Source organism: Limulus polyphemus, unplaced genomic scaffold, assembly GCF_000517525.1.
Source record: "Limulus polyphemus unplaced genomic scaffold, Limulus_polyphemus-2.1.2 Scaffold12, whole genome shotgun sequence".
In the NCBI taxonomy this organism is placed as follows: Eukaryota; Metazoa; Arthropoda; class Merostomata; order Xiphosura; family Limulidae; genus Limulus; species Limulus polyphemus.
The window spans coordinates 1,915,264-1,929,258 of record NW_013665622.1 but is presented as its reverse complement, the minus strand read 5'-3'; the positions used below and the strand labels follow the sequence as shown (position 1 = coordinate 1,929,258).

Here is a 13,995-nt window from a genome sequence, read left to right as displayed (position 1 = left end):
CACGTCTACATGTGGCACATTTGATGCAACACAAGATTATGGATAATGGCTGGAGACGGCTTGAATGGGTAATGAAGAAAAACTTTAATATAACTGCAAATGTACAACGTTTCAACAAGGTTTTGTCATCATCAGGTGATGACAAAACCTTGTCGAAACGTTGTACATTTGCTGTTATATTAAAGTTTTTCTTCATTACTCATTCAAGCCGTCTCCAGCCATTACTAACCCAACATTGTCTTAGTGATTGTAAAACACAACAGGAACAATCCAGTATTGTCATAGTGATTACAAGCAGAGAAGTCGGGCTCTGATATTTTAAGTGGGACTTTAAACAAAGTTAGTTGATATTTATTTAAAAAGATGTCATGTTGTCTGCTTAATAGTGACCGAGTAGATGCATTTTACGTATAATAGTTTTACAGGAAAGATTGCATAGCTTAGTATAATAGTTTTACAGGAAAGATTGCATAACTTAATAACATCATGCATTTTACTCTACTGTTCAACAAAACTGAAAATCTCCGTAGGTAAAAGAGAGCACAGCATACGATAATAATAAACGAATAAACAACGTAGTGAATGCGTACAGAGTTAACGAGGAAGAATATAATAACATTACTAGAAATTTCTAAATGTTCTGTACGAAGATGGAAATTACGTGGCATTAAACATAAAGCCGATACCCAAGAAACCAAGATACAAAAGGACAAACATTACGGGGAGCCCTATTGAATTTAGTATTGGGTTTTACCCTGCAGCCGCACCAACTAAACTAATTGTTCATATATGATAGATCTGGATCCCAAACAAGTGCAAGTTATGGTTGTGGCTCAGGACACTGCAATCCGTCAAAGGTAACCCTCGTACATGAAACACACATTACAGGAGCACAACTCCATGTGTTATGCCTATATGTAGAAAATGGCGAATTATTCAAACCAAATAAGATAATGTTTTTTGTTTTATATCCATAAATTAAACTTACGTAGAAATATAAAAAGATGTGTTTGCGTAGCTTAGTGTTTAATTTTGTATTTTTTTTTTTGAAGAATCGAAATTAATAAGAAAAATAATACTTTCTCTTTATCCTTACTAAACATAGAATGGCAAAGATTAAGACCTATTCATTTAGCTTACTTGGGCTAGTTTTATTAAACTGGATCACCCTCAACATTCTTAGTTTAGATATACTGATGTTTTTATATTTTTGAAATACGTACACCAGAAGACGATTAATTCAGAGGTATATCTTGAATGAAGATGTAAGAATACTCTATTTTTAATTGTTCAATTGGATATATATAACATAAAAAATAGCCGAAATTAAAAACAACTACTGCGCTGTTTCTAGGGCACATAAACCTAATAAACCTACTTTCGTAACTCATGTTACTTAGGCATGTTTACACAGCAAGAGTCTTCTGTGAATCTGATGTGTTGACTGATAGGAAACAGTTGTCCTAACAGAAGAAATCCGAAAGTGAAGAAAACATTTAAAGACGAAAAAAACACAGTGTACGTGTCTAAAATAAGTATTTATACAAGAGTCAAGATCAAAAAACGCGTTTTAATGCTTAGAATAATTGTTTATGTTTAAACAAGTAATGTTGGCAAGCTTTTGATTTATACAAGAGAATGTGAAAATGTCCTTACATTTCGGAATTCAGTTCTCTCTTTAAAAAAACACGCGCCAATTTCAAATTTTATCGACGAATTTTACTGCTTTCTTAATAAATTAAATAATAGTGATAGTGAGACTGATGAATACTGAACGCACATTAAAAGCTGGTGGTGACGGGACAAAACGAGATAGAATATAGAATGTTTTCACGTTAACGCCATTTTGAAGTGGTGAGATGTGGTTACTTATTTGCTCCTGTCTTTAATAAAAGTGAAGGCCTGAAATGACAAACTAGGGAGAAGGCAGCAAATTAGTAACACCCACTTCCAACTTGTTGCGGATCATTGTGGCGAGGTTAAGGTGTCTTTGTCAGTAGATTATAGCTCGGTAGTGAAGTTAAGGTTTTTTCATCACAAGATTATAGTAGCGTAGTAAATTGTAGTCCGGTAGTGAGATTATGGTATCTCCAACTGTGAATCTAACAGGGCGTTTTTCTTCATCAATCTACTATAATTTACTAATAAAAACATTTTAAACTCACTACCGTGCTATAATCTACTGATAACGATTAGTATGAACACACTCCTATAAACTATAATAAGTTCCACCACTCTGCTATAGCCTACTGATTAAGACTCTTTAACCTTATCAACCTCCTAGAATCTCCTGATGACAAAACCTTAATTGGACAACTATCTTTACACAAAGTATATTATTTTTTCGAAAACACCTTAATCTCACCACACTTCTATAACTTACTATTTAAGGCACTTTAATCTCAACGTTCTGTCAGACGCTACTTTAATATTACCAAATTTCTATAATTTACTGATTAAGGCACTTTATTAACAACGCCCTGTTAGATTCCACAGTTGGAGATACCTTAATCTCACCACATTTCTATAACTTACTATTTAAGGCACTTTAATCTCAACGTTGAGTCAGACTCTACCTTAATATTACCACATTTCCATAAGTTACTGATTAAGGCACTTTATTAAGATATCTTGGACACTTTAAATTTAATAAGTTATAACAAGGTAATGTGAGTAAAGGATTTTCATCAATAGATTATAGTACGGTGGTAATATTTGGGATTCTTCATCAGTGAATCATAGTAGAATGATGAGGTTAAGGTGTCCACGGTGTCTTCTTTAGTAAGTTATAACAAGGTGATGTGAGTAAAGGATTTTCATCAATAGATTATAGTACGGTGGTAATATTTGGGATTCTTCATCAGTGAATCATAGTAGATTGATGAGGTTAAGGTGTCCACGGTGTCTTATTTAGTAAGTTATAACAAGGTGATGTGAGTAAAGGATTTTCATCAATAGATTATAGCACGGTGGTAATATTTAGGATTCTTCATCAGTGAATTATAGTAGAGTGATGATGTTAAGGTGTCTCCATCAGTAGATTATAACAGAATGGTGGTATCAAAAACCTTAATCACTAAATTACAACAAGGTGGTGGAATTAAGGTGTCTCCATTAGTAGACTATAGTATGCTGGTGAAATCATGGGTTCTTCACCAATAGATTATAGTAAGATGGTGATATTAAGTTGCCTTAAATAGTGTTTTAAACACTACTTAATTACCAATGAAAGGAAGTATTTGTTTTCTATATTAATCGCAAAATTACTATGGTGGTCTGCGCTGTCCCTAATTTTGAACTTCTGACTAGATAGTAAAACGGCCAGTTAACAGCACCCCACCGCTCACGCTAAGGGATTGAATGTTACTCCTATAATGCACTCGTGGCTTAAAGTGCTGTGGTATCGCACGGACTCGAACACGGCTCGCCAGATCCGAAATCCAGAGCTCTACCATAGGGCTAACTCACGCCAAACAGAAACTAAGAGGAAAACAATTGTGGTTTTTATTGGCTAGTTCTGATAACTTGCGAGTGAAAATAAAGAAGAGTGTATAATAATATGCCAACCACACTATATCTACTATATCCAGTTTTGTTTGGGTTTGTTGTCATTTCATTTCAGTCTCAGTAAGGAAAGTGGAAGACCAGCAGAGGATTGCGCCCTCTCTTAGCCAGGAGAAATATCCATACTTCAGAGGTTGAAAAGTTATCTTTCTATATTACCGACCTGCATGATCAACAACTGTTAAGGTGTCAACTCGATTCAATAATTTTATCAATTTTATAGGAGTCGTTTACAATTCAGAATAAGACTAAGGATTGATAACACAATATTATTTTTAACACCAATTATTCATTACTATTATTTAATTTTATTTGGATCAACCTTACTAATCATCCAGAAGAACTGGCTAACTAGCAAGCTACTCTTACTGTTTCCGGAGCAGATCAAGCAACCACAACGTCAACAGGAGAATATCACATTAATAATTTTGAAATCTTTTGAGTGAAAGCAAAGAGTATGTTTTAATATGTCAATCCAGTGCCGACGAGGCCTTTCGTCGAAAACCAGGGCTCATCAGGACGGGTGGAGTACGACAAACAAAGAAATGGCCTAGGCGCTATTTAAATAATAACTGATCATGAACGACTGCTATGGTGTAACTGAATTAAGAAAGTGTAATGATTATAAATTTTATTTAACATATTTACAAATCATATTTTTAGGGGTAAGAATTAATAGAACATTTTTTAGTAAACTACAACTCGGTGATGAGATTAAGGTGTCTTCATTAGTAAATTATAGTAGAGTGATGAGGTTAAGATGTATTCATGAGTTGGTTATGAATATGATTAATTGCATTTTATAAGAATATATTGCATATGTTTTTGCCGTGGCGTAACTTTTCAGGTGGGAGCTGTAGCGACATTAGCGACATGTTTAGTAATTATATATTTGGTTCACAGCGAATTTAAGACTGTTCGACAGTGCAATGCCTCTAGAACAGAATTATGACTTGATATATATGTGATCGTTAAATGATGAATAGCGATGAATGATATTTCTTGGAACAGAAAAATCACACACACACAGTAAAGCGTCTAAAACAGTAACAAGTTCCAAAACTACTCAAGTCTATTTGAAGCAACACTTTCATTCGCAAAGTGAAGGCTATTGATGCGAAAAGAGAACCTTCCGATTCATTGCTATTAAGTTGGGCATATTTACTGAACAGGTGTAGAAAAAATCATAGAAGAATAAACTGGAATCCCAGTAATGCCATTCGACCACAAAATTGTTAAATCCTTTGATGCAGCTCCAATAGAATTTTGTGCCATTGTTCTTCTTTAACGTGATCTTGAAAGCCGACTTCCACGTATATTGGAGAGTTTGTGGAAAATTTGTCAAGATTTATGGTCTAAGATTGCTCTAGCCGTTTATGCAAAATGCGAGTACTCCGTTAAGCCATAAACTTCTAAAATGTGTGCAAAAACGTATATACTAGGAAAACTCAGGTAGCTGAATACTTAGTTCTAATCTGAACTACTTTAAAACATGAGAAATACACATATTTTTGTTATTATTCCTAGAGCATTTTCTTATAAAGTATGATTAACCCACTGTAGTAAGATGATAGGATTGGGATGTCTTCATCAGTAGTTAAAGCGGGAGGGCAAAGTATTTTGTGGTGTTTCTGAACTCTTCCACAGAAGGCGTCACTGGAAAATTCATCGTACTTGTACTAACCTGGAATACCTGGAGGCTGTTCTTATATTTTACTGATGGGCTGGCCAGGTTATGAGAGTAAGAAATGCAATCTGGAAAGTTCACCCTATTGTAACAAGTATATAATGTTTGATTCTTTCAGTCTCATTTCGGGTTTTGCTTAGACTTTTGCATATTTCTGCCTTAAGTAGAGCTCTCGACAATAAGAAAATAGCACTGTGCCTTTTATGTGCACTCTTCTTGTCTGTACAGAGTTGTACATTTGTTTTATACAAATAAATACGGGTCTGTTTTTCACATTGTACTAAATTGTATCCAATGTATTAGAAATTCAGTAATACTTATCCTGCCTAACCTCTAGTTATGGCTGACACATAAGGACCCATCCAGAAGTGGAAAATTAAATGTGTCACTTTCACTATTCTAAATTTTCTCGAAATAATAACAACTAACGTTAGAATATACATTTCTTACCAAAAAAAATTCAATGGGAAAGGTTGTACACATTGTTTTGAATTAGCAAGGATCCAAAGAAACCTATAGTATCAAAAACTTATGTTTCACGATCTATCTATGGCTAAATAATGATCAAACTTATATTTGCATGTTCTTCTGTTTTTTATTTCAAATCTTTAACTTTCCAAAAAGCTGTATAGAAACTTCCTGGATAGGGGATAATTAGCTTCATTTTCTTTTAACACATATTTTTTTAATTAAAGCTTAGGTGTTGTACATGGCGATTTATAAAATAAACTGTACAAAATGTACAAATATCAGTATTTAGAAATTCACTGTTTTGGTTTAAAAGCAAACCTGCACATTGAGTTACCTACGCTGTTCCCACCACAGGGTAGAAGCCCCAAATGTTAGCGCTATAATCTCTTAAGCTTGCCGTTGAGCCATTTTATATTAACACTATGAAGTGTTTTTGATGAATTTACTCAGTCATCATTTGTTGTAAACTTGGGTAAAAAAAAGCGTATTTGTATATTTATCTCTGAATTAAAGTGAGCAACTTTTTATTTGTGTGTAGTTAAACACTATTAAACATTCTGAATATACGTAATTACTTTAAACTTGTGTAAAAAAGCGTGTTTGTTAACTATTTGTAAATGTATCTCTGAATTAAAGTGAGCAACTTTTTGTTTGTGTGTAGTTAAACACTATTAAATATTCTGAATATACGTAATTACTTTAAACTTGTGTAAAAAAGCGTGTTTGTTAACTATTTGTAAATGTATCTCTGAATTAAAGTGAGCAACTTTTTGTTTGTGTGTAGTTAAACGCTATTAAATATCCTGAATACACTTAATTACTTTCGTTCATCTTACTAATTAAAGACCTACTTCAGTTTGTTTCATCTTAGCCAAATTTAATTATTTCGGTGATTTTCAATGGCTTAACCTGGTTTAGGTAAAATTATCTTTGGGCGAATACTAAGTAACACCCACCAAGTAAACGCCCAGCTTTGAAAGACCTGAATGTTTTCTGGAACTTTTTTTTTTACCACAGTGATAAGTGCTGGTTGTTGATTAATGTACACAAAAGAAAATTGAAGATCTTATCAGTTCTCTTGTGTATTGGGCAGTATTCTTAATTACGCGGGTTTTGTTATTCATAAATAATACATCAAGAACTTCTCAATCAGTCTCAAATTATCATACGCGTAATTTTCATGAGGAACATGCCCTCCTTACTTTTTTTAAGGATGGAGAAATGTCACCCCACTTTTTCAAGGATGGGAAAGTCTCCCCCTCATATTGCAGCTAAAATGTTATTCTATTTCAACAATATACTCGTCTAACCACTTTACAATGTTTATTTATGACCTTTTTTATATATATAATACCCTCATTCATACCTTAGATACAAATCCTTAGATTTTATTATGTCATTCTATTTCAACAATATACAACAATAAACTTTACAATGTTTATTTATGACCTTTTTTATATATATAATACCCTCATTCATACCTTAGATACAAATCCTTAGATTTTATTATGTCATTCTATTTCAACAATATACAACAATAAACTTTACAATGTTTATTTATGACCTTTTTATATATAATACCCTCATTCATACCCTAGGTACAAATCCTTACAATTTATTATGTCATTCTATTTCAACAATATACAACAATAAACTTTACAATGTTTATTTATGACCTTTTTTATATATAATACCCTCATTCATGCCCTAGGTACAAATCCTTACATTTTATTATGTCATTCTATTTCAACAATATACAACAATAAACTTTACAATGTTTATTTATGACCTTTTTATATATATAATATCCTCATTCATGCCCTAGGTACAAATCCTTACATTTTATTATGTCATTCTATTTCAACAATATACTCGTATAACTACTTTACAATGTTTATTTATGACCTTTTTTATATATAACACCCTTATTCATACCTTAGATACAAATCCTTAGATTTTATTATGTCATTCTATTTCAACAATATACAACAATAAACTTTACAATGTTTATTTATGACCTTTTTATATATATAACACCCTTATTCATACCTTAGATACAAATCCTTAGATTTTATTATGCATCCAGGATGCTATACTTCTGCAATACAAAGCAGTCAATTTAACAGCAGATGTATGGTGAAATTAAATAATACTTTGTAACTCCGTTAGAATTAACAGCATCCAGCACCTAAAATAAAACTGTTTTTTTTTAATCCGCGTAAGATTTATGTGATAAAACTGAAGAGAGAAAAAAAAACTAAAGTTTCTCCGTTTTGAATCACTTAACATCTTATTTGAAAGAAGTAACACGATTAAAACGAGAGTTATATCCCCCGTGTTCTTTTTTTTTTTTGTTCTGGCTTAGATAATTAAACACATCGCTTAATAATATTGAGATACGACTTTGCAAATATGTTTTATAATTTAGATGTTAGTTCTTGTTATGTGTTGTATTTTGCACAAAGCTACTCGAGGCCTATCTTCACTAGCCGTCCGTAATCAAAACCACACACCTTCAACTTGTGAGTTTCTCTAATGGACTGTCACACTTATAACGCACATAGAGCTCCAAAGTGTAGAGAGTGATTTCTTTTTTTTTGGTAATGGGACGCGAACCATGGATCTACATTACGGCACTTAGGTATTAGTAACACAGTGAAATACCGAAACATAAAATATCACATTATATATATATATATATATGTATATAATAGTTCATGAAATACACCATGTTTGTTTCCTATTAAGCACAAAAACTACACAATGGGCTATCTGCGGTGTGACAACAATGGGTATCGAAATTCGATTTTTGGCGTTATAAGCCCTTAGACGTAATGCTGAGCCTCTATCCCATGGAGGGGTTGATTGAAAGAAAAGTTTGGTTTTTAAAGAAACATATCTTAAAAAACCATTAATGCGAAAGGAATTCATCCCCATTTGTATTTCACTATAAATCTCTGAAACTTTTTCAATATACTTTGAACATCTAACTAATACCAAAAACTATAAACTAGGCAACGTAAACTAAAAGGACGTAATAATTGCCTCTTGTTTTTGAAAACGTAATTATGTGACGTTAATAAACATATTGTCACAAAGAGGTTTCAGTTTGTTTGTTTGTTTTGAGAACAAAGTCACACTAAGCTATCTACTGTGTCTACCGTGGGGAATCGAACCCCGGATTTAAACGTTGTAAGTCCGTAGACTTACCGTTGTCCAATCTGGGGACAAGAGGCTTCAGAAAGAACAATAATATAAATTGATTTGTCAATTTATCTCTCTAATAATTCATTAAATATCCTTAAACGTGTTTCCAAAACCTGAACGTAGGGAAGAAAATACAGGAAACGCATAGGTTAGTTTCTTGAATACGTGAACAGTTGAAAGATTGTGTTACAATCATGCATGTTGTTTACAGTTTCTCTGTGTTTCGTTTGATGTAATTTTATGTTTTTATATCCTACCACTCATCTGCTTCTTCGACTGGATAAGCACTAAATTTGTGTAATTGTTTGGATGACTAGTAGCACTAACTTTGTGTAATTGTTTGGATGACTAGTAGCACCAACTTTGTGTAATTGTTTGGATGATTAGTAGCACCAACTTTGTGTAATTATTTGGATGACTAGTGACACCAACTTTTTGTAATTGTTTGGATGACTAGTGACACTAAATTTGTGTAATTGTTTGGATGACTAGTAGCACTAAATTTGTGTAATTGTTTGGATGACTTGTAGCACCAACTTTGTGTAATTGTTTGGATGACTAGTGGCACTAAATCTGTGTAATTGTTTGGATGACTAGTAGCACTAACTTTGTGTAATTGTTTGGAAGATTAGTAGCACTAACTTTGTGTAATTGTTTGGATGACTAGTGACACCAACTTTGTTTAATTGTTTGGATGACTAGTGACACCAACTTTGTGTAATTGTTTGGATGACTAGTGACACTAAATTTGTGTAATTGTTTGGATGACTAGTAGCACTAAATTTGTGTAATTGTTTGGATGACTAGTAGCACTAACCTTGTGTAATTGTTTGGATGACTAGTAGCACTAACTTTGTGTAATTGTTTGGATGACTAGTAGCAAAGTGTTATTCTAATAACTGCAACCTTATACCCTTATTTTTACTGAAGAAAATACATAAACATTTAACACTATATTTATGGTCTCATAACATTTTCTTTTTATCAATAATAACATACAATAAAAAATAAACACCAGGTTTTACTTCTCGTTCAAGTAAGAAAAACTGTTGAAACAGTAGTTAATACAACAATTGTATTAACTGTTGTATTAAGCTTTTAGTCTAACTTCATTTGCGACTGAAGATGGCTATCCTTGTGGAGCTGATAATGATTATCGATTTTTCTTATCCAGCTGCCTGTCCTTGAAGAGTACTGTCAGTCCACTAGAGAGTTCTGCCCACCAGGCACACCAGGACCACCTGGCAATCCAGGTAGAGAAAAGACAGTTCTATGATATATCATTTACACTACATATCTTATATTCTTTTCATAAGATAATAAGCTGAAGTATTTTAAAATTTACAAATTTTACTCACTTTCGTTTATTATCAAATTTTTTTCATGTCTTTATCAATTGTACAGGGTCTCAATTTCTCTCTCTCTCTTCTTTGATGAAGTGACCTGTCAGTTCTAATGGTTTCTGCCATCAATAGTTCTAGTAACAAAGCCAAGTGAAAAGAATCTTTACTGTGATTATATAATCCTCATTTTCTCAAGTGAAAATGACATGGTGAGTGTCTCTATGACAGTCACTATCAATTTACCAGTTTTTATTTTAAAATAATCTACAATTCCAAATCAGTCCTAATCACTTTCTCTTTAATACAAATGAAGTTTAATAACGATCTCATAGCAATCATGTAAACTTAAGTATTACTTAAAATTGCTATATATAGATATATATGTATATAAATTAGTGATATGTATCAACTCTAGACGCAAGTTATTAACTTTTCAACTGAAATATAGTATATTGTTTGAAAAAGTTTTTAAAACTTTGTTATTGTTAAACGAACTGAAGATCGCAATATTCTTACTTTTTTTTTTCAACGCTTGGAGGTAAAAGTGCCCCAACATGTACGTACGTTGAATCGGTTGAAGCCTCATTATTTCTGCACTCTGGTGGTGTATTTATTATTGCCTGAAGGTTGACGGCAAAGATAAGCTGTCACAGTTACTAATCAATATTTCGTCCCAGCGTAGGTATTAAATCAAGCCGTTAGAAATGGAGGCAAGCGTACACAAAATCAATAACTTTGACATTTGGATCGTTGCGTAACGCGTAGGTGTGATAAGTTTGCTTTTGTTTTTTGTTTGTTCATTGTTAAGCGCAAAGCTGTATAATGGACTACCTGTGCTCTTCACACCGCAGGTGTCGAAATTTTAACGTTATAAGCCCTCAGATTTACTGCTGAGTCGCCGGGGACAGGCGTTATAAGGAAATATTGAGTTACATCTAAGTATCTGCAATGGAAGAAAACATTAAGTTACAGTACGCCGTGACATTTGGTTTACAAAATACGCACACTAAATATTTAAAAGGCTTGTTAAGAAATGCAGTTGTTTCATGCATTATTACTAACCCTGGTTTGACTTTATAAAATATGTATAGCCTATACAATACTATGGTAAAAATGTTCCTTCTGTCAGATTATATCCACACTGTCCCAGAAATGAACAGTCACAAACATGAAGTTTATAAACATCGAGAATTTTAAATTAGTCAAATTTGACTGTATCACTTTTAGTAGACCATTCAAACTTAGCTGCTCGCGAATCTAGACGTCTCTAAGAATACAATAAACCCTTCAAACTTAGCTGCTCGTGAATCTAGATATCTCTGAGAATACAGTAGACCCTTCAAACTTAGCTGCTCGTGAATCTAGACATCTCTGAGAATATCGATTTAGTTAATTAGATGATCACTGTTTAGCTTTTCATTTCTTGCAGTTTCATTATCAATGCAATGAATGCCTTTCACGATAAATAAAAAGATTTCAGATAATTTGGTAGTTCTCCATTTATAATAAGTGGATTTTAGCCTTGGATGAATAAATGCTTTGTGCTTGCTTCGTTTGGCTTTTGAGCCTCTACACGTATGCTAAGTCAACAATCACCTGTAAACTCAATGGGAGTATAGTAACGTTTTTTTTGGGGGGGGGATTAAAAGGTGACTTTACCTCCATTACCAAACAAAGTGCGAACTTTACTTCTATTCAAATAGGGTACGTGAAATTAGGTTTAATTCCCAGAGCTCCATCACTACGAGCAGAACCGCTGGGGGTTATTGAGGATGGGGGGATGCAAAGGGTACATCGCACCACGTCTCTCAATCACAAGTGGTTCCTCATTCTGTTTTTTTTTTGACAATATATCGTTCTTTTTATATTTCCAATAAAATTGAACTAAGATTTAAAGCGCCTTACTACAAGTATAAGCACCTGGACCACAGAAGGCCTGGTACCGGGCCTTACTATGAATATAGTAACTCTTGATCATTAGCCAGAGTTAACAAAGCGCAAAGTTTAACAATAGATGATCTATTGATCCCCATAATGACGGTAGATAAAACCATGTTTACTTATGGTAAAAAAAGTAACTCATTGATGTAACTTATCAACAGAAGATTACGCGCCTAATTTGTTCTTAAGTTATTAATATATTTTAGTACCTGTTGGCTTTTTGTGAGATGAGTCTCGGAAAATGAATTTTCATGGAAATGTGCTCTGTTTCACATTAAGGTTTAGTTGAATGTGGATGCATTTTATTTCTTCTGAATAAATAGCGTAATGATTTACAATTGCCCATTTTTAATCATTGTTTTTTGTAACCTATTTCAACTAGGATGCCAGCTAGATAGCTAAGACCATGCTTATTACCTAAATAACGTTGATATAAAACCCCTGTAAAAAGTAAAGCTCCAGTATTTCTTCTTACTTAGTTGCTTCGTGTTCTACTCTGCCTCCTAAATTATTTTGCACTGCTGCATATTTCACGGTTGACTTGATTGCTGAACCACTTCCCTGTTACGCACTCCTGACCAATTATTGTACATATTTGGCGCGGAAAAGCTAAGCTGATGAATTCTGTTCCACTGGGATTTCAGATAATTTGGTGGTTTTTAAGATGTGGCGTTTCAGATGGAGCGTCATTATTCTATTAGATGTTTTAAATGAGCAAAGGATGATACGGCTAGGATGAAATATCTCAGTTAACAAAGGATGATACGGCTATGATGAAATATCTAAGTTAAAAAAGGATGATACGGCTAGGATGAAATATCTAAGTTAACAAAGGATGATACGGCTAGGATGAAATATCTAAGTTAACAAAGGATGATACGGCTAGGATGAAATATCTAAGTGAATAAAGGATTAAATGGCTAGGAAAAAATATCTAAGTGAACAAAGTATGATACGGCTAGGATAAAATATCTAAGTGAACAAAGTATGCTATGACTAGGATAAAATATCTAAATGAACAAAGTATGATACGGCTAGGCTAAAATATCTAAGTGAACAAAGGATGATACGGCTAGGATGAAATATCTAAGTTAACAAAGAATGATACGGCTAGGGTAAAATATCTAAGTGAATAAAGGATGAAACGGCTAGGAAAAAATATCTAAAGGAACAAAGTATGATACGGCTAGGATAAAATATCTAAGTGAACAAAGAATGATACGGCTAAGGTAAAATATCACTCGACAAATATAACTCTAAAGATTGTTCTACCTGAAAGTAATATCGAATAAAATACTGTTGAACATCGCAAGGGTATAGGTGTTTTCTGACTAATTCCATATGTCTATTTAGGTTCGTTTGAATATGCTAAACATCTCTAATGGTAATTTTCTCGTCTTAAGTCACCCATCTGAGTCCAAAACAAATACTGTATAGTTTCAGCCTGCGTCATCTTAGAGAACAATGACTTATGATGACAATATCCTACTTTAATCTGGACCACTGTAAAAACCGTATATTACAACATGCTTTTCATGATGATTTATGATAACAATATCCTACTTTAATCTGGACCACTGTAAAAATCGTATATTACAACATGCTTTTCATGATGATTTATGCTAACAATATCCTACTTTAATCTGGACCACTGTAAAAACCGTATATTACAGCATGCTTTTCATGATGATTTATGATAACAATATCCTACTTTAATCTGGACCACGGTAAAAACCGTATATTGCAAGATGCTTTTCATGAAGATTTATGATAACAATATCC

At 33.1% G+C, this 13,995-nt stretch overlaps 1 protein-coding gene across 1 annotated transcript in view; it reads left to right on the top strand.

Annotated features, from left to right (window-relative positions):
- Window positions 1–13,995, top strand: part of LOC106478823 — a 76,186-nt gene that overhangs the window by 18,351 nt on the left and 43,840 nt on the right. Inside the window, exon 2 of the mRNA XM_013939398.2 lies at window positions 10,104–10,182. Coding sequence (XP_013794852.2) covers window positions 10,104–10,182 — 79 coding nt within the window. The remainder of the gene's footprint in view (window positions 1–10,103; window positions 10,183–13,995) is intronic.